Source organism: Arvicanthis niloticus, chromosome 20, assembly GCF_011762505.2.
Source record: "Arvicanthis niloticus isolate mArvNil1 chromosome 20, mArvNil1.pat.X, whole genome shotgun sequence".
Classification (NCBI taxonomy): Eukaryota; Metazoa; Chordata; class Mammalia; order Rodentia; family Muridae; genus Arvicanthis; species Arvicanthis niloticus.
The window spans coordinates 51,331,786-51,359,357 of NC_047677.1; the positions used below are offsets into that span (position 1 = coordinate 51,331,786).

A 27,572-nucleotide genomic window follows, 5' to 3' on the forward strand; every position below is an offset into this window, starting at 1 on the left:
AACTCCCCAAAATCTCATGTAAAAAAATCTCCAAACGAGGACTGGGGAGAAATAGTCCTCTGTAAGGGCAGTTTGGACCCTTAGCACTGAGCCACTTCTTCAGCCCTGTTTTTGTTTTATGGGACAGGATCAAGGACAGCTTCTTAATCTTCTTGCCTCTATTTCCCTGGCCTTGGGCCTTACCCATTCTAGGTGACCCAGAAACATGCTCAGTTTCCTGGACAATAGATACTGATGATTTAGAAGTGAGACTTAAGTGAAATAATACATACACAAGGAAAAAAAAAAGAGTCACCATCTCCATAGTATTCCGATTTGTCATTGTTTCTTAAAGTACTATACAAACAAAACAAAACTTGCCTGAAAATTAAATTCTGGGGGCTAGAGAGATGGATCCGTGATTCAGAGCATTGACTGCTCTTCCGGAGGAACCAGGTTAGATTCCCAGTAACCAAGCCCACTCACAACCATCTGTAACTCCAACTCCAGGAGATCCAGGTGCCCTCTTCTGGCTTCCATGAGTATCGCATGTGGTTCACAGACACAGGCAAAATGTATATATATATGTATGTATATGTATGTATATGTATATATGTTATATATTATATATATTATCTTCAGTATATATATACTGAAGATAAAAAATTTAAACTAAAGACATGATTTGGCTGGAGAGATGGCTCAGAGGCTAAGAGCACTGTCTGCTCTTCCAGAGGTCCTGAGTTCAGTTCCCAGCACTACATAGTGTGTCACATCCATCTATACTGTGATCTGACATGCTCTTCTCGCACGCAGGTGTACATGCTGATAGAGCATTAATATACATAAAACAAATAAATAAGCCTTTATAAAAAGAAATGATTTAATTTAAAAATAAGTTAGATTTTGCCTCTAGATCTGACAGCTGAGTACAAATGCAAGCTATAAAACCTTACACAGATGTTTGCTTTAGTTCAACCTTAAAGCAACTGAAAAGTGTGGTATTTCTGAAAGTGTTCGGCTTTCAGCAGTTGCTATAATCAAAGTGACCTCTATATTATGAGTGGATACTTTTGAGAATGAGAGGAAGGGCTGTTGATATTTATGACGGGACAAAGGTGAAACCAAGACTGTCCCTGGCAAATGAGAAGTAACAATTGTTGGGACTACAGCCATAAAATCTTCCACACCCTGTGTGACCTGGTAATGGCCTTACCCTATGAACACATTGGTTGCCTGTGTAAGACCTGGCCAGTCAACATTCCAACCTAAATGGGAAAGGGTTCTTATGGCCCCGCCCCACATTGAGGAGCTATTGGCAGCTGTTGGGGTTGTGGCACTGTAGTGGCCTATGCTCCAGTGGTCCCATACTATTTGCATACAGTTAATACTAACTGAGCTCAGTGTGTTTTCTTCTCCCAGACCCCCCTGAACTATGTGTTATAAAAATAAGGGGCTGGAGAGACGGCTCAAGGGTTAAAAACACTTGTTTGGTTCCCTGAATGTAGATAGTGACTCACAAACATCTGTAACTCCAGTCCCAGGGTATCCTACCCACCCCCTTTCTTTTCCTTGTCAAGATAACACTTTCCTTGTCAAGATAAAGGCCACAGGTCAGGCAAGCTGGGGGTGTGAGAAGTACAGAGACAGAGGAAGTGACAGACAGGCCAGGCAGAACAAAGGATGGCTCAGAGATGCTGGAGGTCCCAGAGACAGGGAGGAAAACTCAACAGAAGACAGGGGTGGGGGTGGGGGGGAGTAAGAGATCTGCTGGGTCATCGGATAAGAGCACGGACTGCTCTTACGGAGGTCCTGAGTTCAATTCTCAACAACCATATGGTGGCTCAAAACCATCTGATCCGTTGGTAACACACCTTCCTGGGGCTGCCAGTGAACAGTTCCACTCCCCAATTGTACCTGAGTGGACTTTGACACTTCTGTCTTTCTGTTCTCTGAAACTGCTTCGGAAAGATATGTTTAATGAGTCCAAGGTCTAGGAAGTCTTGCTCCACTTTATAGGCAGCAGGCACTCACACTGTTTGTTCTTGAGAGACAGTGAGGGAAGGCTGGCCATCTGTTTTCTTCTCTTTAGAATATTCCCCACTTACATCTGACTCTTTTCTGTCACTATTTACTCAACCTCTCCCCCCACTTCCCTTGGCCTCCTCTAATCCTCTCACTGAGATTCTCTTCAACTTCTGCCTCCTGTTTCCTCCCTGCTTCCCAGCACCAGTGTCTGCCTTGGCTTTCTGGGCTTTCACATCTCAGGTAGCCCCGCTGCTCCATCATGGCAGGCCAACAGCTGGCCAGCCAACTGCAGGAGGATGTGACATGCCCCATCTGCATGGAAATTCTACAAGAACCTGTCACCATTGACTGTGGGCACAACTTCTGCCTGCAGTGTATCAGTCAGGTTGGGGAAACATCAAAAAATATACAATGTCCTCTCTGCAAACTCTCTGTGAGTAAGGATACGTTCAGGCCCAATAAGCTGCTGGCTAGTCTTGCAGAGAAGATCCAGACTATGGATCCTGCTGACATCCAACCAGAGATGGAATACTCAAGATGTCAGAGGCACAAGGAAAAGCTACATTACTTCTGCGAGCAGGACGGGGAGTTCCTCTGTGTGGTGTGTCGTGACTCCAAGGACCACAAATCCCACAATGTCACCTTGATAGATGAGGCTGCCCAGAATTACAAGGTAGGCACCTGGGCCCTTCTCTGTCCCCAGCCCAGCAGAGTAGAATTCACTGGGATGCTGATTGACACCCATTGTACTTTTTGTACAGAATCAGAATAGTACTCTGGGGGCAGGTGGGATGACCCAGAGGGTAAAGGTGCCTGCCACCAAGTCAGAAGACTTGGTCTTAGAACCCACACAGTAGAAGGAGAAAATTGGTTTGATCCCTAGGACATGCAAGATAAAAGAAGAGAACTCACCCCTGAAAGTTGTCTTCTGACTGTTACACACACATATCACTCTGCTACAATTAATAATGTTAATTTATACAATTAATAATTTTAATTTTTAAACACAAATGTTTATTATTTTATTTACATTTCAAACATGGTCCCCCTTCCCAGTCCCCAGTCCTTCTTCCCAGTCCTCCTTCCATGAGCCCCCACTCCATCTCCCCTCCCCTTTGCCTCTAAGAAGGTGCTCCCCCCACCCACTACCATCTCACCCCTCTAGCATCCATCCCCCTTCTTTGGGGCATCAAGCCTCTACAGGACCAAGCACATCTCCTCCCACTGAGGCCAAACAAGGCAGTCCTCTGATACATATGTAGCAGGGACCATGGGCCAGCCCTTGTGTGCCCTTTGTTAAACGCAAATTTTAACTCAGAAGGTCTCATTCAAGTCCAGACCCCTTCTCCTTATAACCCTCAAGAAATCATTTTTCCTCTCCCGGCCGGCCACTGTTAATTTACAGAGGAGGTAAAGCAGAGCCTGAGACATCCAGATAAGCCAGTGCTCTTCTGCTATGGAGTTCCATCCCCTGGTTGGCCTGACCTTGCCTTTCTGAGAGGCAGATGAAACCTATCTCTTAAAGAACTTGGTGGGGCAGAGGAGGAGAAGTCTTCCTCTGACAATACCAAAGCGCCATCCAAATGACCATTAGTAGTATTTTCTTAAGTCACTAAAATCCCATTTCTTTCCATCACCTCCTTGTTCTATCGAGAGATGGGGGGCTGGGGGGTGGGAAGACTGGTAATAATGACATCAGCACCCTGGGACATCTTCCCTGCCTCCCAAGAGTCAGAGCCTGGTATTGAAGCACCCTCTCCCTACAGGTACAGATTGAGTCACAGGCCCAGGATTTGGAGCAAAAGGACAAGGAAATAATTGAAGAGAAAAAACGAGATGAAGGGGCAATCTGGGCGTTCAGGGTAAGGAATGCTCATTCCAAACACTTCTGGGGAAACTGAGGCATCTGATGAAACTCCTAGCCTTCCTTTATACACCAAGCAGGAACAAAATCCTACTGACATGGTGGTGAGGGACAGAGCAGAGAGTGTGCGGTGCCTGAATCGTGCTCCCGAGCTGTGTTCCCTAGCTGTGCCGAACTACTGCTTGGATGCTGTGCTAGGAGGTGTTCTGCTCCTCCACTCAGAGCAGGCTGTGTAAGGAACACCCACACACTGGCTCAGCCAAGCCCTTTCTAACTAGAGACTCACTCAGTAAGAAAAGACAGAGACTATGATGCCATTGAACATCTCCACCTGATTTTTGTTTGCATGTTTTTAAAAAAGAGGTTTATATTTTCATTATTTTTATATACGTGTATATGTCCGTGTCTGCATGAGTAAAGGCTATTCAAGGGAATACTGGAAAAGACCAGAAGAACTGGAATTTCAGGCATTTGTGAGCTGACCTACGTAGGTGCTAGGAACTAAATTCTGGAAGGGCCGAAAGCATTCTTTTATTTATTTGTTGGTTTAAATCCCAAATGCTACCCCCACCCTGTACCCGGTAATGTCTTTACCATCTCTCCAGATGCTGTTGATTTGGTTGGCTGATTTTTGGTACATCCATGGAAAATTCAGTATGAAGGCAGTTAAGCCAAAAAGCCTTCTTCCTTTCTCTTTCTTTCTTTCTTTGTGGGTTTCTCCCATCGACACTTAAGACAATCTTATGTTTATGTATTTTTAGATCTAATTTTTATATGAATGAATGCTTTGCCTACATGCAATAGGTATGGAGACCAGAAGAGGGCATCAGATAACTCGGAATTGTAGTTAAGATGATAATGAGCTACCCTGTAGGCTATGGGAATTGAAACTGAGACATTTGCAAGAACAACAAGTGCTCTAAACAACTGAGATATCTCTTCAGCCCCCAGACACAGGATCTTATGTAGCCCAAGCTAGAAACGGTTATGTAGAAAAGACTAGCCTTGAGTTTCTAAGCCTTTGTCTTTCCCACAGTACTGGATTACAGGGCTATAATAGCATGCCTAGTTTATGCAGTGCTGAGGACTGAGCCCAAGGGCTTCATGCATGCCAGGCAAGCACTCTGTCAACTAAACAACACCCTTACCCTGAGTTTTCAATGGTGATGTCATCTGTCTGTCAAGCAGTGTCTCAAGTAGTTCAGCCTGGCCTTGAATGGAGACTGGGCTGGACCTCCTGAATCTCCTGCCTGTTCTTCCAAAGTGCTGAGATTGCATGATTGTGCACCAGCACATCTGGCTGATGTCCTTAAGGTAAATGAAAGTATGTCATCTGGCCTAAATCTGTGAATACTGGAAGTGCTTTGATGTCTTTGACTCCCCTTTCCAACAGGTATGCCCCAGAAGCTTTTCTAAATTGGTCTCAGTATAATCTTTAAATACACTTAAAAGAGTGAATGGTGCTGGGTGGTAGAGCATGCCCTTAATTCCAGCACTTAGGAGCCAGAGGCAGGTGGATCTCTATGAATTCAGGGCTAACCCCGGTATACTTTGTGAGTTCTGGGCTACCAAGGGCTTTGCCTAGAAAGAAAGAGAAGGAAGGGAATTATGAGTTTAAAGGAGGCTTTGAGGACCCGTCTCATGCCCACCTCATATCTGCATCCCTTCCCTTGTCCCCAGGCCCAGGTGGATCTAGAGAAAATAACGATCATTGAGAAATTCAGGCTCCTGCGCCAGAGACTGGATGAGGAAGAGAGTTTCCTCCTGTCCAGGCTGGACTGGCTGGAGCATCAGGGAGCCAAGCAGTTGGGACAATATGTCACCGTGACAGAGAAGCAGCTGAACTCCCTAAGGGTGCTCACTAAGTCTTTGAAAATAAGGCTGCAATCATCATCCATGGAGTTACTAAAGGTGGGACCTTTGGGAATAGATTCTTCTCTCTCTCTCTCTCTCTCTCTCTCTCTCTCTCTCACACACACACACACACACACACACACACACTGGTTTTCTGAAAGACAGTTAAGACTTTTACATTATGGTCTAACAGCTCCTAATACCTGGCTCCTCCATGCCTTTTGTTACATAAATCTAAATTTCGAAAAAGTCCTACTACTTCCTGAAATGTTATAATAGTCAGATACTTTCCTTCGTTTGGAGAAATTTCCCTGAAGCTCCCTTCAATGCCATCATCCCAACCACGACTCTTATCTTTCTTTAATGTGTCACTTCCAGGTTTTAGAGGGTAGCCTCTCCTTCCCCATAAGGCTCCATTCATATTGTCTCGGACATAACTCAGTATTTCTTTCTATAGCTCTTCCACCCAAGGCCCATTGCTCACCCCACCCTTTCTCCTAATAAGCTTTATTTTTAAAGTATTTTTTAAAATCAACTACTTTCCTGAATTAATCTACCAACTGCTGTTCTTCTTCATCTAACATAGAGGTTCTCAACCTGTAGGTCATGATCCCTTTGGGGGGGTTAACAACCCTTTAACAGGAGTCACAAAAGACCATCAGAAATATCAAATATTTACATTACAACTCATAACAATAGCAAACTTTCAGTTATGAACTAGCAATGAAAATAATTTATGGTTGGGGGTCACCGTAACATGAGGGTTATTAAAGGGTTACAACATTAGGAAGGTTGAGAACCAAAGCCCCTCCTATAACTCAGGATGCTGATGCAAAAAGATTGTTTGTAGTCCAAGGCTAGCATGAGCAAAGATCTAGCCGGTCTCAAAGAGCTGGGCATGGTATCAGTGGTGGTTTGAATAGTTTCGCCCAGGGAGTAGCACTATTGGGAGGTGTGGCTTTGTTGGAATAGGTGTGGCCTTGTTGGAGGAAGTGTGTCACTGTAGGGATGGGCTTTGAGACCCTCCTCCTAACTGCCTGAGAGAGTCAGTCTTCTCCTAGTGACCTTCAGATCAAGATGCAGACCTCTCAGCTCCTCCCTGAACACAATTGCCAGGACACTCCCACCTTGATGATAATGGACTGAACTTCTGAACCTGCAAGTCAGCCCCAATTAAATGTTGTCCTTTATAAAAGTTGCCGTGGTCATGGTGTCTCTTCACAACAGTGGAAACCTTAACTAAGATAATATCTCACACCTGTAATTCTAGCACATCAGAGGTAAGAGGATTTCCCAGATCACTAGGGTTTAAGGCCAGTCTGGACACACACACAAACACACACCTCACCACTACCATCATCACTACCACCACACCACACACACACACCACCACCACTACCACCACACACCACACATACACACACACACACACACACACCATCACCACCACCACCACTACCATATACCATACACCATGAAAGAAAGAAGGAAAAGAAAGAGAGTCACACAAAGTTTAGAACTTTTTCTTGTTTTTGAGACGGGATCTCATGCAGCCAGGTGGCCTGGAATGGGTTGTTGTTATATAACCAAGGATAATATTGTTGACTCTTCCTACCTCCTGGTTTATGAGCTGAGATTTCAACATGTGCCATTACACCCAGCTCACAGTTCAGAACTATAACCTAGAACACATTTGTTACTTAGAAGTATACCTCATGGCCAGAGAAATGACTCATTATGCAAAGGCACTAGCCATCAAACCTGAGGACCCAAGTTCCACCCCCAAGACCCACATGGTGGAAGGAACTGGGCCAAATCCTCCAAGGTTTCCTCTGACCTCCACTTGTAACTTCAGCTCCAGCAGGTCTGATATCTCTGGCCTGGTAGGGCACCTACACTCACACACACGAACCCACACACAGACACTCATATATGCATAATTTAAAAATAAAAACATAAAATATTTTTAAAGAGTTATTCTTAAAAATCAATAAATCTTTAAAAATTAAATACAATAAAATATTTTTTCATCTATATTTCTAGTAGCTACATTAAAAGGGAGTGAAAAAGAATAATATATAGTGGTACACTTTTAATTCCAGCACTTGGGAGCCAGAGGCAGGCAGTTCTCTGTGAGTTTAAAGTCACTGCTCTATGTGTAGAATTCCAGGCCGAATAGAGCTACCCTGTTTCAAAAGAAAAAAAAAATAATCAGATAAAAGTACATATGATAAAAACATTTTCTTTAACCCCATATTTCAAATGTAATCATTTCAGCTTGCTTAAACACATTACTGAGATACTTCATGTTCTTGAGTGTTTTTTGGTTCTGAGTCTTTGAACTATAGTTTATATTTTGTACTTTTCAATTTAGATGCCAAAGCATCAGTTGTGGAGATAAAATGTAATTAGTCCTAGTAAATCAGTAAAGCTGTATTTAACTGAAAGGATACTTGCCATGCTTCAGTTTTTAAATTTAGGTTTAAAATAGTAAAAGTTAATTTTGGGGAGTGATGTGATGCACTCCTGTCATCTCAGTGATCAGGAGTCAGACACAGAGGGATCATTACTTCAAGACTATCATCCTTGGCTACACTGAACTTGAGCTAGCCTGAGCTACATGAAACTGAAAAAAAATGGTGAGAATAATAGGACACCCCAAGAACTGGGGTTACCACACCTGGTCTCTGTTTTTTCTTTAAAGATTCACCACGGAGAGCCACTCCATCCTTTGTCCTGACACTGCCAAGTTGAGCTTCCAGTTTCCATATCACAGGCAAAAATCTGTCTCCCAAATGTTACCCTTTCTTCTCTCCTTGCTCTGCTCGCTCTGTCCCTTTTGAGATTTAAACATTGTCTCATCTATATCAGGAGTTTTTTGGGTAGTGGTCCAAAATTAGATGGAGGAGGAGGAGGAGGAAGTGGAAGAGGAGGAAGAGGAGAAAGACAGAGACTCAGAGAGAGACAGAGAGACAGAGGTCCAGTATGGGATGGGGGGAGGAGGGAGACAGAGACACAGAGAGTCAGAGAGACAGAGAAAGATGGAGACAGACAGCAACAAAGAGAGACACACACAGAGACAAAGTCAGAGATAGAGAGAGGAGAAAATAAGAAAGAAAGAACCAGTGTTCTCACTCTGCCTCCAGCTGAGTCAGAACTTCCTTCTTGCTTCTGTGACTCAGGTGAGCTCTGATATTGTTCTTTCTTTGTTTTCCAGGACATTAAAGACACCTTGAGCAGGTATGATGGGCATCCCCAGTGCACTGTGGCTGCAGGTTCATTCACACATACAACATTCAACATGTACCCAAATATATTCACATCCCCAATAACTTGGCTTATAAACTATTTAGGCTGAGGTGGGGAAGACCAAGCTGTCCACAGTAGCTTGTGGTCTGCTGGGTAAAGGCACATGTTTCTCCACCCAGCTTTTCAGTAGTCTCTTTTCCAGCTTCCTCTTCACATCAAGTGGGTAAGCCCTATGGTTCCTACTCTACCTCCCTCCAGTTTACCTTCTTTCTTCTCTGCATCCATCTCCCATCTTCATTTTCGTATCTCCTCAGGTCTGATCTCACTCAGCCCCATATTCCGATACTCAGCTGGTTGACTATGTCTCCCTCCGCCTCCATCTCAGGAACCCATCTCCTAGGCCCTTCCTGCCCATCCTCTACCCCCTGAACTTAACACTCGGATCATCTTCTCTTCACAGGAGTAAGGAATTTCAGTTTCTCAAACCAACTCCAGTTCCTGTGGACCTGGAGAAAAAACGCAGTGAAGCAAAAGCAAGAAATGAGTCCATCATAAAAACCCTGACAGAACTCAAAGGTGAGAGGGTGCTGTCAGCCTCTATGCTCACCAGCCTTGGGATTCTCCTCATCACCCTAGACACTGCCTGAGCCTCCCAGAAGTCAGGCTGAATGCTGGGTATTTCCAAAGCATCATTATCCAGAAATTTCTCATGCTGGGTTGCCACAGGGAATCTCTCAGGTTTAATGTTGTCTGTGGGTGGAGCCCAGGATGAGCACTCTGAGCTATATCTCCAGAGCCAAAGCACCCATAATTTCAGAATTTTTGTCTTATCAGGTAGTGAACATGGAGCTAGATGCATGTTTCCAATTTGGTTGCTGCTAGCCACGTGTACCCCTGTGCACCAGAATATAGCATTCTCAGGTAGTGTAGGTCATTGACTCTAAAAGACTTAACATTAAAATAGAACGTAAAATAGAGCAACAAAAAAAAAAACAAACAGAAATTCAGCAATAAAAAATTTCGAGACAGGATCTCACCATGTTGCCCAGGGTAGTCTCTTACTAAAGAAATTCAAAATGTCTCCCTTGGCCTTCTGAGTAGTAGAGACCCTAGCACCTGGCACTGTCCAAAGGCAGCAGAAGCCTTTTGTCCTCCATGCTGAAATGACGATAGTTTTTAAAGTTCTGAGCTAAGGAAAGTATATTATTACTATTCACTGTATTCATTTCTTTTTTAAACATTTTATTTATTTTATTTGCATGACCGTTTTATGTGCACATATCACGTGCAGGCCTGGTGCCCACGGAGGTCAACAGGGAGTGTCAGATTCCCTGGGATTGGAATTTCAGTGGATACTGAGAATTTATCCTGGGTCCACTGATGAAAAGCACTGGCTTTTCACCTCCAAGCCATCTCTCCAGCCCTCTTTTTTAGTTTCTTTTGAGACACTGTGTGAATAGCCCAGACTCTGGAATTCACTATGTACTATGTACTGGCCTAAAGGTTGCCATCTTCCTTTCTCAGCTTCCTGAATGTCAGCATGTTCTAGGCTCTTATGTTTTCAAAATGGCATCTAGAAAATCAAAAACTCAGTAGATGCTTGTGGCTCCTAACATATTTGTTCTGCACAGAGCTGTGCTGGAAAGCCACGGTGGGGAGGCCCTAGGGCACGTGTCCCTCTTTGGTGCCTTCTCGGTCCACTGAGACGATGAGAGAAATCCCAGGAATCAGTGGTTCTGGTTCCCTGGTTAACCTCTGTGGACTCTCTATTTCCTTCACTCTCTCCTCACAGACAACCTGAAGGCTGAAGGGAAGAAAGATAAAGAAGCGTTCATGAACAGCCTGAATAAAAGCGAAAAGGAGAGCTGTAAGTCTGGGCTGGTCCTGCTGTCTGGGGGAAAATGAGAAATACAAAAGGGGAGAGTCTCTCCATGATGGGAGGTTGAAGAAGGTCCAGTGTGTGTGAACACCCGAGAAAGAACAAGCCTATAGAACTGTTTTATCCTTTTAAATTTAGAGTTAATCATAACATAGTGACACCTTCACTAATTAAAAAAATGTTCAAAGTGAATGGAAATATATACATTTATTTCTCCTTTACATAAAGCTCAGCTGGAGGCAGCTCAGTCTGTAGTTGGAGCTGACTTATGGTCCCTACTGTCTAAGCCCAGCTGAGGAGCTGTGACCACTGACACAATAGCCTGTGATGATGTCATCTGAGGTGATTTAGTCATAAGGGTAGATAGGGTAAAAGCCAGGTCCAATCCTCCATATGGCTTTTAATTTGTAACTTCTTGTTATCAACCTAAAATTTGTTTTCTATCTCCAATTTCTAGGGAGCCTGTTACAGAAGAATAACTCAATGTTGCCTGCCTCAGGTAGGATTCCTGGCTAGAACATTGGTCTTCCTGAGGGTAGCAAGGGACCTCCAGGTCTGCAGGTCAAATGTTCTATTTACACAGCTCTGATAGATAGAACAGGGAAAGGGTAGAGACCAGACCCCAAGAAGAGGTACTTAACATACAGAACACCGTGCATGAATGATTGCTCTCAGTTCCCTTGAGAGATACAGGGATAAGAAGAGAACAAAGAACAGAAGCCTAAACACAGGAGAGACTGGGGGTGGGTGGGGTAGGGGTAGAGTAAGGGCTGTGTAACCATGCAGACTTCAGGTGCCAGAGATGAGTAGACATAGGGTGAGGGGCAGGCTTCTCATCCACCTCTTCTGCTTCCTAAACTATACCTTCCCTGGGAAAGGCCTAGCTTCCAACAGGGAACCCCTAATGTGGCCTCCCTACTTGGTCCATGTCCCTCCTGCTGTCTTGGGGGCTCAGCAGTGCCTGTTGTCCTACTGACCTCTCTTTTCTCCTTTCCTGTCCCCCAAATGCCAATGAATCAATAAAACTGGGACCTCCTAATGCCCAGCTCTGTTCCATCCCCTTTCACTTTGAGGATTCCTTTGTGGGACAATAGCTCCTCGAACATAGCTATGGAACAAAGCAGAGTCCCTCATGCTAGGTTCCTGGAGGAGGAGCTGGCTGTGGGCCTGGACTCTGGCCAACCTCTAAGTGACCCTGAGTCAGCAGACTCCTTACTGAGGAGAGCTGGGGAGAGGTGTAGGCTGCTCTCCTCTGAATGTTGACCTTCCCCCACTGCCTTTTATTTTATTGGTTATTATTGAGTGTGTTAACTTGTATACAAAGGAGGTGAGAGCCACAGAGTGGAGGTCAGAAGCCTCTCAATGTATGTATTTGTACACATTTCTCTCAGTGTGTGTGTGTATGTGTGTGTTTGTGTATGCGTTTCTCTCAATGTGTGTATATGTATAGTATGTGCATGTATGGTGTGTGTGTGTAGTGTGTGTATGCATTTCCTTCAATGCATGTGTATGTATAGTGTGTATGTGTGTGTGTGCGTGCACACGTGTGTGTATGTGTTTCAGTGTGTATATTTTTGTGTATTCACTTCTGTGTGTATGGTGTGTGTGTGTAGTATGTGTATGCATTTCCCTCAATGCGTGTATATGTATAGTGTGTGTGTGTGTATGTGTTTCTTTCAGTGTGTGTGTTTGTATATGCATTTTTCTCAGTGTACGTGTGTGTTTGTGTATGCACTTCTCTCAATGTGTATATATATGAAATGCGTGTGTGCACGTTTCTCTTAGTGTGTGTATGTTTTTTAATGCACTTCTCTGTGTGTGGTGTGAGTGTAGTGTGTGTGCAAATTTTTCTCAGTGTGTGTGTGTGTGCATTTTTCTCAGTGTATGTGTGTGTTTGTGTATGCACTTCTCTCTGTGTGGTGTATTTGTGCAGTCCTAGAGACTAGACTTGGGATTTGAAAGACAAATTTTTCTCCAGCTATACTATGAGAAGCTCAAAAGGAGGGGACTGGACAACTTGACCTGAGGCTATACCTCTTTCCTCTTTTTTATCTTCCCACAGTTCCTGTGACCCTGGACAAGGTCTCAGCTGATGCAGACCTCACCTTTTCTCAGGATCTAAAGAAAGTGACCTTGTACATTGTGGGTGGAAAAGCTTCCAGTGGTCAGGCAAAACCTCGACCATTCTACCCTTTCCACTGTGTGAGGGGTTCCCCAGGCCTCTCTTCAGGCCGCCAGGTGTGGGAAGCAGAAATCCAGGGGCCCTCAGGTGGGGCATGCATAGTGGGTGTGGCTACAGAGTCAGCGAGAGGGTCCCAGAGTCAAAACTTCAGCACGCAGAGCTGCATATGGGCACTGCGGATCTCACCCTCTGGATGCCAGCCATTCACCAACTGTAAAGCCCAAGAGCATCTCCAGATCTGTCTTAGGAAAGTGGGTGTCTACGTGAATCATGACTGTGGGGAGATCGTCTTCTATGATGCCATCACTGGCAAACACATCTATACTTTCCAAACTTCCTTTGACGGAAAGGTCTTCCCCCTTTTCGGGCTCCAAGTTGCCTGCAGCCATATCACCCTGAGCCCTTAGGGCTGCTCGTTTCTGGGTCCCTAGGTCTCTTCCCCACCTATCCCTCAGGATGGGATGAGACAAAGTGATAGGAGTGACGTGTAGCCTTACTCTGGCACCCTACACACACCTGATGTTTCCTCTCCCTGCCTCCCCCGAGTAGAGAAGATAGTGGAATACCCTCAAAGACTAGACACAAGGTTTTTCAGCGCTGCACTTGGTAGCATGACATCATGAAAGCCCTGCTGAGACACGGATCCAAGGCGCTGTTCAACACTCTGGCTGCCGCTTTCTTCACTGTACTACCTGAAGCTCCTGTGACTCTCATCCTTTCCTGAGATTTGAGAACCAGAGGCTGTGCAGAGTCGGCCAATTCCTTGCGGATGCCCACTCTGTAGATGAAGACAGTCTGCAATCAGGAATGCAACCCTTTGACATTTCAAAGCAACGTTATCCTCAACAGCTCTGTCTTCAAATTAAAAACAAAATTGTAAACCACTCTCTGTAGATTTAATTATAATTTTGTGTTAGGTCATATCCATATTCTTGGCCTCATCTGTCCCTCCAGCCTAAGTCTGTTTACCACTGGAATAGGTTAAACGGTAGTTGAGGGAACCATACACACAGCACACTAAAATTTACAGCTAAAAATTTTAATGTATTTTATATTTCTGTATGCCGGGGGTGGGGGTGGAGCGTGTACCCATGGTCTTCTGGGAAGGTCAAAAGATAACTTTTAGGCCGGGCAGTGGTGGCCCAGGCCTTAAATCCCAGCACTTGGGAGGCAGAGGCAGGTGGATTTCTGAGTTTGAGGCCAGCCTGGTCTACAGAGTGAGTTCCAGGAAAGCCAGGGCTACACAGAGAAACCCTGTCTCAAAACAAACAAACAAACAAACAAACAACAACAACAAAAAACACGATAACTTTTGAGAGTCATTTTCTCTTTCTACCTTGTGGCTTTCTGAATAGAACTCAGCTCCTTAGGCTTGGTGGCAAGTGTCTTACTTAGTCAACCCACTGGCTCCATTTACTAGTCTTAAATAAATATATAAATAAATAAATATACATGGACATGTTTGTTTGCTTAATCTATTCTCCCCAGAATTCAAGTAGCCCATACTGGCCTTGAACCCTCTATTTAGTCAGCAACACAGACCTTGAACTTCTGAACTTTGTTCTGCCTACTAAATGTGTAGCTGACAGACCTGGGCACCGTACCTAGTTCAGGTGGTTCTCAGAACCCAAGGGTAGACATGAATTCTATACCACCTGAGCTACATCCAAGTCCCATCTCTGAATTTTAAATTCAGGTTGATAATTCTGAATGAATCCCAGTGATATTTTCTCTGTCACTTGTAAGCTGATAACAAACGCACTTCAGATCACTAACAGTGATGAGTTCTCTCTGTTGGCTGCTTGCTCTCCTTTCACTCGGACAGTTCTGGAATCAAAGCCCTCAAAGATGAGGAGCTCTAAAGAGATACTTGCTTCTCTTTCTCTCTCTCTCTCTCTCTCTCTCTCTCTCTCTCTCTCTCTCTCTCTCTCTGCCACCAGGTTATTAAACAATAGGCATCAAATTTTACCTCATGCTGAGGATGTAAAAACTGTAAGGCAGAGAAGGGATTCAGCTTGCCTCGAGTCATACACTCCAACAACCTCTCTCACGGTTAGCATAAGCACATTTCCTGGCTTTGTTTCATTCAGGCTATGGAACTGTAAGAGAGCTTCCGAAAAGCAGAGAAATGGGAGTGTACCCCTTTCTGATTTGACCAAATTTAACAAAGCCATGTTCTTTTTTTTTTTTTTTTTTTTTTTTTTTTTTTTTTTTTTTTTCCAATTTCTTTAAAGAAATTTACAGGGAAACTGTATGGTTTAAGTGTTGATGGACCTTGGTGCCATACGTCACACTCTGTCTTGGTGTAGCTGCCAGGGCAGATTCAGGTTCAAGACACCACTCTCCTCCCTGAACTTGACCTCAACAGGGTCTGGTGACATTTGGGCCCCCATTCTAGTCTTGATGTCCTTATTAAGTTTATGTTCAGTGCACCCTTGGTTCTCACCTTTCTACCATGACCAGTGTATTTCATAAATTATTTTGACTTCATTATGTTATTGGACATTTGAACCTGTTTCAAGTTAGGGTATTGCTCAGCCCTTAGCACACACCTTTAATCCCTCTGGCTGGAATACAGACAGACACACCCTTAGTATTCATCTTTAATCTCAAACAACTAAAGTAAAGTTAGTTTGTAGAAGGAAGCACCCATGTTTGAAAGTGATATCTAATTGAATGGCAGACAAAGTGACGAATCTGAGAAAGATTTGACAGAATAGGTTATGCCCAATTCACATGAGGAGAGGAAAGGAAAGCTACTCAAGAGACAGACAGTACAGGGGGGGACGAGTACAGCACAGGATCCATTAGAGTTCTTGGAAGCTCTGCAGAAGAGTTGAGAGGGAGAGTGGAACAGCACAGAGAGGGAGAAGGAGGCAGTTTTACCAGGAGAATTCTACAGAGACAGATTTAAGAGAGAACAAACTAGACACGGGTGAAGACAAAACAAACCAGAGAATGGGAAGGAGCCAGAAGATTAGAAGAAAAGATTGCCAGAGTTAGTTTGAGGCCAAGCAGAGAAATTCAGAGGCTGAGAGAAAAGCCAGGTTGAATAAGTCATCTGGGAGAGAAGTTTGAGCCAGAACAGCTGAGTTGAACCTGCCAGCTAGAGTTCATAAAGAACAAGAAAAGGTCAGCTTAGTCTCAGAGGCTGAAAACATTCTAGGCCTAGATTAGATTGTATGGCAGCTGGAAGTTTCCAGGACTAGGCCCAGATTAGCAGATGGAGGCAGTAAACCTCCCAGACAACAATTAAAACAGGAGAATAAAAGTTACTTTTACAGGATTACCTGTGTCTTTGCTCAGAATAGGCAGTTTGAGTGAGCCCTCCCTTGGAGTGTTTTGGGAGCTGTCTCTATGTGGTCAAGTGGGGCCTGTAATAAGTCTCAAGTCCTTATCCCTAGTTCCTAGTTGCTAGTCTCTGTCCCAGTTCCAAGTCTTCTCCAAGTTCTGTCTCAAGTCTCAAGTGCCAAGTCTCAAGTACTCTTCCAAGTACAAGTGTCTAATCTCAAGTGTCTAATAATTTCTTCTGTCTGCCTCTCGCCTTTTATATGTCTCACTTCTAAGCCACGCCTTTAAGTCACGTCTTTAAGTCTTATCTCTAAATTACACCTTTAAATCACACACCTTTAAGTCTCACACACCCAAGGGAAGATCCTGGGTATCTAAAACAAGATGTTATCAGAGTGTGATCAGCTGTTGTAGGCTGTTGTAAATAAGTCTCTTGTCAGGGTATATGGCTCAAGATGGCTGCAAGAATGATAGCCGCCTTCTGTCGGCTCCCCACATCATAGGATACTGTTTTTCTCCAAGATGCTATTTATTTAATATGTTGAATATGTGGTATTTCCGGATTAGACAGTCAGAGTTATGTAGTCATTATTTCTGACATAAGAAAAGCACATAGTGAATATATAGTATCTCTCTCTCTTGACAAGATCTCTTATGTAGAGTTGGCTTTCCTGGAACCCATTATGTAGATAAGGCTTGACCTCAAACTCATGGAGATCCTCTTACCTCTGCCTCCAGAGTGCTCTGACTAAAGGCGTGCACAACCACACCTGTCCTCTATGATGCTCCTTACCTGCTGCTGTGACACTGGAAAGTCAATAACATTAGCACCTTTATCCAAAGGAACTCTGCCTACCTCTGCATACCCACCAGAAGCCACTTCCATCACTGGTGTGAGACCAGCATAGGTTTAGTGGAAAGTAAACAATAAATAAACAAATTCTGGAAGAGACCAAAACTAGCAATATGGCATAGTCTCTACAGATTCATATATATCTGCACTGGCATTTGACTGAGTTACTGTTGCGGTAAAACTCCTGCCCATAGGGAGTCCATAGAATAAAGACACAAGTCAATAAATATCAAATGAATGCTGCATGCCTAGATTGGGCAGATTTACCATTAAACTACACTATTTCCCCGGCTATGAGAGCTCTTAACAACTTGCGGTTTCCTAGGTCAAGGTCTTCTTCGTCTTCTCTCTCTCCACCAACTGCCCTCTCCCTCGACCAACTGCCAACTCCCCTCACTCCAACGGCTGTCCTCCTCTTATCTCCTTTCCCTGCCTCTGGCTCCTCCCACTCCTCTTCTACTGCCCAATCACTGGCTGTAGCCTTTATTTAACAAATTTGATTGGACAGAAGGTTTACAAGATTCACTCCTCCTTCACAGCCCCTCCCAAGAGTGGAATTACCATGACAACAAGAGGCTAGGGCTATCTACCACAAGTTACAGTCACATGTATGAAAACAAGATAAATTTAACCTAAAATCAGTAGTGTTGTAAAAAGAATTTGAATAAGCCCCAAGTCTATTAAGGTGAATGACACTAAATACACGTTACCCGTCATTTTTAAAACAGCATACTGTTTTCAGGTAACCTGTTATCAATACCTATCAAAATGTGTTGCCAACTTACTTTCATGAGTCAATAAAGAATCATAATTATGGGGAAAAAAGTTGTTTTTGAGACTGGGTCTCCTGTAGTTCAGGCTGTCCTTGAACTCTTTATCCGTACAAATTTGAGAAGTACAAAGACAGAGTAAGAAGCAGGCAGACCAAACAGGGTCAAGGATGGCATAGAGATGCTTGATACTAAAGACAGAGAGAAAAGCCCAGCAGAGCAAAGTCAGGATACTGCAGGTGTTGGTGGAGAAGTACAGGAATCACGAGGGGCAAGAGACTTTCTGGAGGCTTTAGTCAGTTATACCACTTCCTAACTGCACAGCGTTCTCTATGCTTGAGGTCTTACTCTTTTGTATCATTATTCTCTCTCTCTCTCTCTCTCTCTCTCTCTCTCTCTCTCTCTCTCTCTCTCCCTCTCTCTCTCTCTCTCTCCCTCCCTCTCTCTCTGTCTCTCCCTCCTTTCCTCCCTCCCTTCCTCTCTCTCCTTCTCTTCCTCCCTCTGTCTGTCTCTCTCTCTCTCTCTCTCTCTCTCTCTCTCTCCCTCCCCCTCTCTCTCTTCATTTCCTTCCTTGGCCCTCTACTTGACAGAATTTTTGCCTTCGGTTTCCTGTTTCTTTCTCCCTTCTATAGTCGCTGTCTCCTACTTTACTACTAGGCTTCCATTTCTAGGAACAGCCTGGCTGTTCCATCATGGCAGACTAGCAAGATGCAAGAAGATGTGACCTGCCCATTCTACATGGACTTTCTTTCTAAGAATCCTTTCACCATTGATGGTGGGCACACTTTCTGCCTGCAGTGCATCAGTCACACTGAGGAAAGCTTCAGCCAGTTTTCTTGAATACCTACTTTGCAGTGCCTTAGACAGAAGAAAGACATTCCGGCCCAACTGGCAATTAACCACTCTGGTGATGGAAATCCAAGCTATGGAAGCTGAAAGGAAAACGCTGAGATGTCAGAAGCGTGGGGAGAAGCTACATTACTTCTGTGAGCATGAGGGGGTTTCCTCTGTGTGGTGTGTGTCCAGACCCTAAGGACCTAAGATCCCACAATGTCAGCTTGATAGGAGAGGCTGCCCAGAACTACCAGGTAGGCTCTTGGGTCTTACTCAGCCCAGCAGAGTAGAGTCCCTGGGGACAAGAGCTGCTGCCTGTCCCAGTTGATTGACAGGCCTTGTTCCACCCTTTGAACTTGAATTAGCAGTTTGCATCCAAGCCTAGTGATCTTCAAGAGCTTAGTTCTGGACTGGAGAGATGGCTCAGCAGTTTAGAGCACTGATCTCTAAAGGTCTCTTCCAGAGATCCTGAGTTCAATTCCCATCAACCACATGGTGGCTCACAGCCATCTGTAATGGGATCTGATGTCCTCTTCTGATGTGTCTGAAGACACAGTGTACTCATATACATTAAATATTTATGACTTTCAAGGAATCAATTTTACTCTCTCAGATGGTCACTGCAACCTTACTGAAGATGAAAGCAGAACCTGGTATATGTAAACAAGCCAGTACTGTAATACTGAGCTGCATACCCAGGTCTTACCAGGGCTCTCAGTAAGGCAGATGAAAACTATCTCTTAAAGACCTTGGTGGGACAGAGGAGGGTATGTCTGTCCTTGACAACACCAAATCACTACTAATCATTAATGTTAATTTTTTTTTAAGATTTATTTATTTATTTATTTATTTATTTTGTATACAGCATTCTGACTGCATGTATGCCTTCAGGCCAGAAGAGGGCACCAGATCTCACTATAGATGGTTGTGAGCCACATCCAGCCATGTGGTTGCTGGGAATTGAACTCAGGACTTCTGGAAGAGTAACCAGTGCTCTTAACCCCTGAACCATCTCTCCTGCCTCCTAACGTTATTATCATTGCATTATGTACTACCATGACTGGTGATGACATCTCAGTTTGCTGTTTCCATCCTATGCTGGGCATTTTTTAAAAATCGGTTTGTCTCTGATGCCCCCTAAGGGTAATCCCCTCTCCTCTTTGAAGGACTATTTTCCAAAGCTGTAATTCAGCCAGGCCTGGGAACAAGAGTAGAGTAAGACTGGGCTGGACCATCCCTAGCACAGCCCCATGGACTTGACCATTCTCTCTTCCCTACGTGCCCCATCTCTCCCCAAACCCACACCAGCCAAAGAGAACGCTCATCTCAGTAAAGACTAATATGAAACCACAGAGAGAGAGACCACAAAGAATGAGGGCCCTTTTCTAAGCCTTCAGCTGAGACAGTGGTACCATTGCCCAGGCCTTCATAGAGAACAAATAAAACTTTTCTAACCTTAATGGAGTGTTATTCAATGTCTAAGCCCAAATAGGAGGGTGGGGTAAGAGGTTCTGAATATTCCTTTTGGGGGTATTTCATCTGTGTCTATTATTCTCTGTGTGAGGAATCCACTTGGGGACTTGGAATAGATAAAAAGAAGAAAATGAGGTTTTTGTTTTTGTTTTTTTTTTTTTTAATTGTTTTGACTAAGCTTATGACATGCGAACTATGACCCCCGTTACCACCAGGGGGAGCTCTCGTCCGCACTTAGTATAAATAGCAGTGTGCGCTGGAGAGATTGCTAAGATACTGAGAACACATATTCAAGCCAAGTTAGATTCCCTAGCACCCACCTCAGCTGGCTGTAATTCCAGGAGATTTGATGTTACTGGCTTCCACGAGTACTCACATAGACATACACATATACACACAGGATTAAAGATGAAATATTTAAAAAGAAAGAATGGGGGTTAATTTAAAATTAGGAAATAATTTTAAGCTAGAGGAGCTCGGAAGGTGGTGGTAGACGGCTATAAATCAGCAGGCCTCAGAAAACAAAACGTTAAAGCTGGGTGGGGCAGGACTTCCCTGGGATTGGAAGAGAAAGTCTCCCTCCAGCTGCATCCAGACATTCTGAAAACCAGGAAACTGGAGGCTTGACCTGAAGTTGATCCTCATATATATATATATTAGATAGATAGATAGATAGATAGATAGATAGATAGATAGATATAGATATAGATATCTCGTCACAGAGCCTGTGACCCTGGAAGCAGTCTCCACTCATCCAGACCTCATTTTTTCTCAGGATCTAAGACAGTGATGGTGCCTGATGTTTCTGAGAGGGGCATGGAGCCCCAGCGCTTCTACCCACGCGATGTATAATCGGCTCTTTGTTGAGGCCCACATTCTGCCTCAACACTTTGCCTCACCGCTTTTGGGGCTAAGTGCTCTGGTCAAGAGAGAGTGTGGCTCTTGGGGCAAGAGACGCGAAGAATGGAGACAAGACAGGGTGTGATTCAGTCTCTTCTATTTTCTCAAGTCTCTCTTATTGAAGGGAATTCTGAGGTATTTATATACACAAGCAGGAGAACACAGGTGAAAACATTTTACCACGTGCACCATACAGCTGAGGTCACTAAACAGCAAAACAAGCTATGTGGGATAAACAATATATTTATCAGAGTGTGCTTCAGCTGTTATAGGCTTTTGACAACCAAGTCTTTCATCAGGGTATATGGTTCCAGATGGCTGCAAAGTTGATCTAGCCGCTTTCTACTAAAGTCGGCTCCCAACAGCTCTTGGCTGTCACATCTGGGAGGCTGAGCTCAAGAAGACCAAGTCATTAATCTTGCAGAGAGCAAAAAGTGCACATATAATGGGTGTGGCTTCGGGAGTTTCGGGCGAGGCTTTTAAATGGTTTCCGGGCTTTCCAGATCGCGCCCTTTGGAATTCTCAGCTCACTGACAGCTGTGCCGTGGAGAATTTCTGGGACCATTGGAGGAAAGTGGGCATCTACATGGATCATGACTGCGCGGAGGTCTTTTATGACACCACTACAGACAAAACAATTACACCCTGAAAGAATCATATATTTGTATATCAGTCCTGCAGAGGTGGGACTGTTGATCTGTTCCAACAACACAAGTAAGGGAGTTCTATCTACATGCATATAGTGCAAGCACTCTACTAACTGAGCTATACACTCTTCCTAGCCTTTATATTTTCCTTTTAAAAATAAATAGATAAGCTGAGACCTCATAAGAAGTTGAAGACTAGGGCTGGAGAGATATCTCAGTAGTTTAAAGTGCTTGGTGCTCGTGTATACAGTGCCTAACTTTGGTTCCCAGCACTCACATCAGATGTCTCATAACTGCTTGTAACTTCGTCTCCAGGGTGACCTGATGTCCCTAGTCACCACACTCACATACATACACACAATTTTTAAAAAATAATACAATAAATCTTTAGGGAAAAAAACCAGATGAGAGGCTGGAGAGGTAGCCCAGCAGTTAAGAGCACTGACTGCTTTTCCAGAGGTCCAGAGTTCAATTCCCAGCAACCACATGGTGGCTCACAACCATCTGTAATGTGTTGTGGATTTGCTCTAATGCTACTTATATATGTTAATTGGGTCCCCAAAATTGCATGAGAACCCACATGTTTGCATGTAAGATGCTGAGGGTCCCTGTCCCCAGCTGGTTTTGGGTGGTAAATAAAGTTGCCAGCGGCCAATGGCTGAACAGGGAGACAAAGGCGGGACTTTTAGGATGCCCAGGCAAAGGACCAAGGGAGGAGGAAGGGAGAGAGCCACCATGCTGAGAAAGGAGTAGCCACCATGCCTGAGAAGTGCAAGACAGAGAGACAGCCAACATGTAAGAGCCTGGGAAGAGCATCCCTGCCCTCCCCAACCCCCGCTTCCTTGTTGGGTCTAGGGCAACAAAGATGGAATATAGATTTTAGTAAGTAGTAACTCAGCAATACAGGAGGGGAGTGTGTTAGCCATGAGGAAGTTTGGAAGTGGACCAGCCATTGAGCTGTTTAAGGCATATTAAAATTTAAGTCTGTGCATGTCGGTCTTTCATTCAGGAACCCAGAACATTAGGGCTGATAGAGAGGAGTGTAGCTGCCACCGTTGAGCCAATTTGAGTGGTGATAATTGGATTCAACAACACAAATGGGATCTGATGACCCCTTACCTCTTCTAGTGTGTCTGAAGACAGCTATAGTGCTCTCATATAAATAAACTAAACTAAACTAAACTAAAAAAAAATCAACTAGATGGGACTTAGACTTTTCAATACTTGGATTCGTTGTGCATCTGGCTTTGATTTTATGTAAATATTTCACATCATTTTATAACAAAGAGAGGAGCTGTCTCATGGGTAGACAAATGAGACAAAATGAAGTTATCTGAGTAGTTGGCAGTTTACTACATAGCATAGGCAAGTTGTTTTAAATGACTTTACCTGGGTCTGTGGTGTCAGCCTGTAGTGATAGCTCATCTAATGGGTTCAGACAGGAGGGGCTATAGAGCTTCCAATGTTCGAGACTGGTTGGCATGGTTAGCAAAGTGAAACTCCATCTTAAAAACAAACAGGCAAGCTGGGCTTTGTGGCTCATGCCTTAATCCCAGTCAGCACTCAAGAAACACAGTCAGAGGGGGTCTCTGTCTGTGAGTTCAAGGACAACCTGTTCAACGTGGGGAGTTCTGAGGTGGGATTTCTTCTCACTACATTTGTATAAAGCTCAGCGATTGGGCTGTATGAGAGGTAGGCGGAGTGAGGAGTCAGAAGGAGAAGGAAGAGGAGAGGAAGAGGAGGAGCTAGAGAGAAGAAGGGCGGTAGGAGCCATGGAGAACCACGCATGTGTCCAGGAAGGACCTGGGTAACGATTTATATCATAAGGTTAGATATTGAGTTACAACTCTGTGTGAGCATCTTGTTTATTGGCCATTTCTAATTACATAAAGCCTTTGGTTAATCATTAAGCATTAGAGTCTCATTTCTCCTGGCTACCCCCTGGATGGCCGGAAGGTCTGGGCTCAGCCAAGCCTTGTGGAGACAGCGTGGGAGATTGGCAGAGCCTAGTCGGCCCCGTAACTACAAGCCAGACCGGGTCAGAATTCCAGGCCAGCAAAGGCTACATAGTGAAACACTATCACAACAAACAAACAAACAAAAAGCCACTTTAAAAATGCAGTGGTTTGACTCTGTATTTTTATCAGAATAAGAACAACAACTTATAAATCTTACCTTTCAGTGATGTCAGTAATGATGTCAATGCGTTCTATGGATCTATATGTTTATAGGCTCATCTATGGCAAAAGATGGTCCATTCGGGTTACTAAGAATCAAGATATCTGTCCTTTAAAAGAAAGTTTTAAAATTTTCTAGGGAACAATGCATACTAAAACAGACTAAAGAAGACACCCAGTAAGTGCAGTAATATAGACTCATTTAGCTTCTGTCTTGAACATGTGAATGCTAACTCAGTTTTAAAACCTGAGACAGAACAGGTGAATATCAGCTGTACACTTCTGTTAATGGACCTGCACTTCTTTAAGTATAGTGGTTGCTGGACTGGAGAGATGGCTCAGCAGCTAAGATCACTTGTTCCTCCTGCAGAGGACCTGGGTTCTGTTTCCAGCGTCTACATGGTGTCTCCTAATTGTCTATAATGGCCTCGGTGAACACTTGGCACACACATATATGTGTAATTCGTGGTGGATGGAGAGTGGTTAGATTTGAAACGGTGACACTTGGGTTTATTTATGACTTTTATGAAACCATTTCTCCTCTCCTACCAGGTACTGCCACCTTACTGAAGATATAAAGCAGAATGTGGAATATCTAGGTACACATAGTTAGATGTGCCCCTGGTCCTTATCTTGCTTCTCTGTGGGGCAGTTGAAATCTCTTAAAGATGGTGGTGGAGCCTGAAGCAATGTCTCAACTGCTTGCTCTTTGAGAGGTCTCAGGTTCAATTCCCAGTGGCTCACAACCATCTAAAACTCCAGTTCCAGAGGATGGATGACTTACTATCTTCCTGTCTCTATGGAAACCGGGAACAAATGTGGTACTCAGGCATACATGTAGCCAAAGCACTCAGACACATGAGATACTGTTTTTTTTAAATATCTTTTAAAACGTTGGAGGGACAGAGGACGACAAGTTGTCCTTGACAACACAGCACCAAGGCACTGTCCGAACAAGTAGTTTTAAGTAATGCTCCTTGTTTGGCTCTCTATGTGTCTAGATTTCCCCCTTCCCATCACCCTTTGCCTCAGCATGAGAAAGAAGAGACTATTAATACAGATTCCAGCACCCCAAGAGAGCGTGCCTCGCTCTTCTGAGAAGCATAGTCTTCCCTAAGCCCCTTCCCCCACACAGGCACAGATTAGGTCTCAGGTTGAAGTCTTAGGACAGAAAGAGAAGAAAATACTGCAAGTGACAGCAGGAGGCAAACAAATGATCAGGATCTTCAGGGTCAGGGACACTTCATCACCACCGCTCCTAGGAGGCAAAATCTCCAGGCCACTAGAGCTCTCTGTCACACTGAGATTGGAACTTGGAACAGGACAGTCCTGGCCATGGTGGCCAGGACACCATCTGAGAATGGAGCAGGAGGGGCTGGGCTGGGCTGAGCTTTTTCTGAGCTCCAGCTGCTCTGTCAGTGCAGCATGGGTGCGATTCTGCTCCCCACCTTACAGAACTGTAAAGAAACCCACACTGTCTGAGAACCCAAAGCACAGGCCTGTAAACTATTCTATGCCCTTTCCAGGTATTAACTTGAGGCATTCCTTAGTAGAAATGAGAGCCATTAGACTGGAGAGATGACTCAGCAGTTAAGAGCACATACTGCTCTTGCAGAGGTCCTGAGTTCAGTTCCCAGCACCCACATCAAGTAGCTGACAACTAACTGCCTATAACTCTGGCTCCAGGAGGATCCAATACCTCTGGCCTCCAAGGACACCTGCTTTCATGTGTGTACTTACTAACAAATAGACACACATATACATGTTTAACAATAATAAAAATAAATCTAAAGAAAAGATGATACTCACTGTAACACTAGCCAACACCTCCCAGCATCTGGGAGCAGGTGGTGGGGGAGTTGTTGGTTTTCGTTGTTGTATTGGTATGTCCAAGAGACTGGATCTGAGGGCAGATTTTAAGTTGAGAAGCCTTCTGGAAATAAGAAGGATACTGTTTTAAATGGTTCAATATAGGCAAGTTTCATGGAAATTAATTTGTAGCTAAAGATGACCTTAAACTTTGGATCCTCCTGCCTCTGCCAGTGGACTCCTGGAACTACAGGCTTGTGGCATATGTCCAGTTTTATGTAGAGCTGGGAATCAGACCCTGAGAGGTTCACTAATACTGTGAAGAATTCTACCAACTGAGCTGTTTTCAGCCTTAGTTTGTTTGTTTGTTTGTTTGTTTGTTTTGGGTTTTTCAAGACAGGGTTTCTCTGTATAGCCTTGGCTGTCCTGGAACTCACTCTGTAGACCAGGCTGGGCTCGAACTCAGAAATCCGCCTGCCTCTGCCTCCCAAGTGCTGGGATTAAAGGCGTGTGCCACCACTGCCGGGCACAGCCTTTTTTTTTTTTTTTTTAAAGATTATTTTATTTTATGTATGTGAGTGTGTTGCTTGATGTGTGTATGTGCACACAGCAGGTACATACACCTATTTGTGAGCCACATGCAGAAACTGGAATCTAGACCCTGATCCTCTGTAAGAACAGAAAATGTTCCTATCCACTGAGCCATCTCTCCAACCACGATTTTTTTCTGTTTCGTGTGTGTGTGTGTGTGTGTGTGTGTGTGTGTGTGTGTTCCTGGCTTGTCACATGCATAAAATCAGGGGTTAAAACTTTAAGCAATGTTTAATCAGAGAGTCAGCAATCTTGGAAGATATTGACTTAGCATCCTAAAGATCGAATCTTAGAAAGGACAAACAAAGCCGGTCATCCATTTTAAATTTAGTCTTGACCCTCTGGTCAGGTATGATTTGGGGTGTGGATCCTCTGGTCAGGTGGTCTCTCTTGCCTCTGAGATTTTGGGTGTGGGTGCTTTTTTCCTTATGGTCTCCTCTCCTGTAGTGAGAAGACAGAGAGAGTGCTCAAACACCAAGACCCTGAGTCTTAACATTCTCTCTGAGCCAGTCCCAACAAGGCAGGCTCAGCTATCTCCAGTATGCCAATCAGATCGACAGTCACAACTCAAAGCACGGGAAAGGGGAACAAAAAACACAGTCACTCCAGTCTCAAGGTCCCGAGTTGAGGTTTAAGTTTTAACAGAAGACAAATAGTATTCACAGCTAAACCCATCTCTGAGTCATCACTCTCTCTGCTCTGTCCTGCCAGGTGGTCTGATTTGGTCTGAATTGTCAGAACTAAGTGAAATCTCTTCCTGGGAAGCAAGAACCAGGGCTTTGACCTTTCCTAAGCATGGGATTCCTGGGGAAATTTCAATTCTCAGAGGTCTCTTTGAGGTCTTTGAGGTCTTTGAGGCCAATAGACTGCCAAAGGGAGAAGCACAAGTGTTTGTCTTAGAATGCCTCCATTCTGCTAGAGCAGCCACGGTGCTGCCACCTGGTGGTAACACCAGAGTACTATTTTCTATGGAGCTCCCACGCGCTGAGCAACCAACATCCACTATCAAAACCTCACAACTGTCCTCCAATGTAGAGAATGCTATCAGCTGTTCATAGTGAAACCCCACTGTAACTCTAGGGAGGAGATGAACATCTCTCAGGTTGTAGGATGTTTAGATACCACCAGAACTTATTTATCCAGCCTTGCAAGCTTGATGCTACATCCCTGTTTATCCCAGTACTCAGGAAGC

The 27,572-nt window shown here is 44.2% G+C and overlaps 1 protein-coding gene and 1 long non-coding RNA gene across 2 annotated transcripts; one reads left to right on the forward strand and one right to left on the reverse strand.

Moving 5' to 3' along the window:
* Positions 1-1,985: 1,985 nt before the first annotated feature.
* Trim31 (tripartite motif containing 31) lies at positions 1,986-14,467 on the forward strand. The gene is made up of 8 exons (XM_034523845.2): positions 1,986-2,680; positions 3,774-3,869; positions 5,552-5,782; positions 8,943-8,965; positions 9,435-9,550; positions 10,767-10,841; positions 11,311-11,352; positions 12,916-14,467. The coding sequence occupies exons 1-8, from the start codon at positions 2,267-2,269 to the stop codon at positions 13,440-13,442; spliced, it is 1,524 nt and encodes a 507-aa protein (XP_034379736.1). The 5' UTR covers positions 1,986-2,266; the 3' UTR covers positions 13,443-14,467.
* On the reverse strand, positions 5,790-25,924 carry LOC143435263 (uncharacterized). Its single transcript, XR_013105400.1, has 3 exons — positions 25,790-25,924; positions 23,979-24,090; positions 5,790-7,911 (listed from the first exon to the last, which is right to left on the reverse strand). It is a non-coding gene; the product is annotated as an uncharacterized LOC143435263 (long non-coding RNA).
* Between the last annotated feature and the right edge of the window lie 1,648 nt (positions 25,925-27,572).

Excerpts from the sequence above, each read along its gene's own strand:
- Trim31 (XM_034523845.2), top strand. The coding sequence starts at position 2,267 with ATGGCAGGCCAACAGCTGGCCAGCCAACTGCAGGAGGATGTGACATGC. Across the intron at positions 5,783-8,942 it reads CATCCATGGAGTTACTAAAG|GACATTAAAGACACCTTGAG; the intron begins GTGGGACCTTTG and ends TTTGTTTTCCAG. Across the intron at positions 8,966-9,434 it reads ATTAAAGACACCTTGAGCAG|GAGTAAGGAATTTCAGTTTC; the intron begins GTATGATGGGCA and ends TTCTCTTCACAG.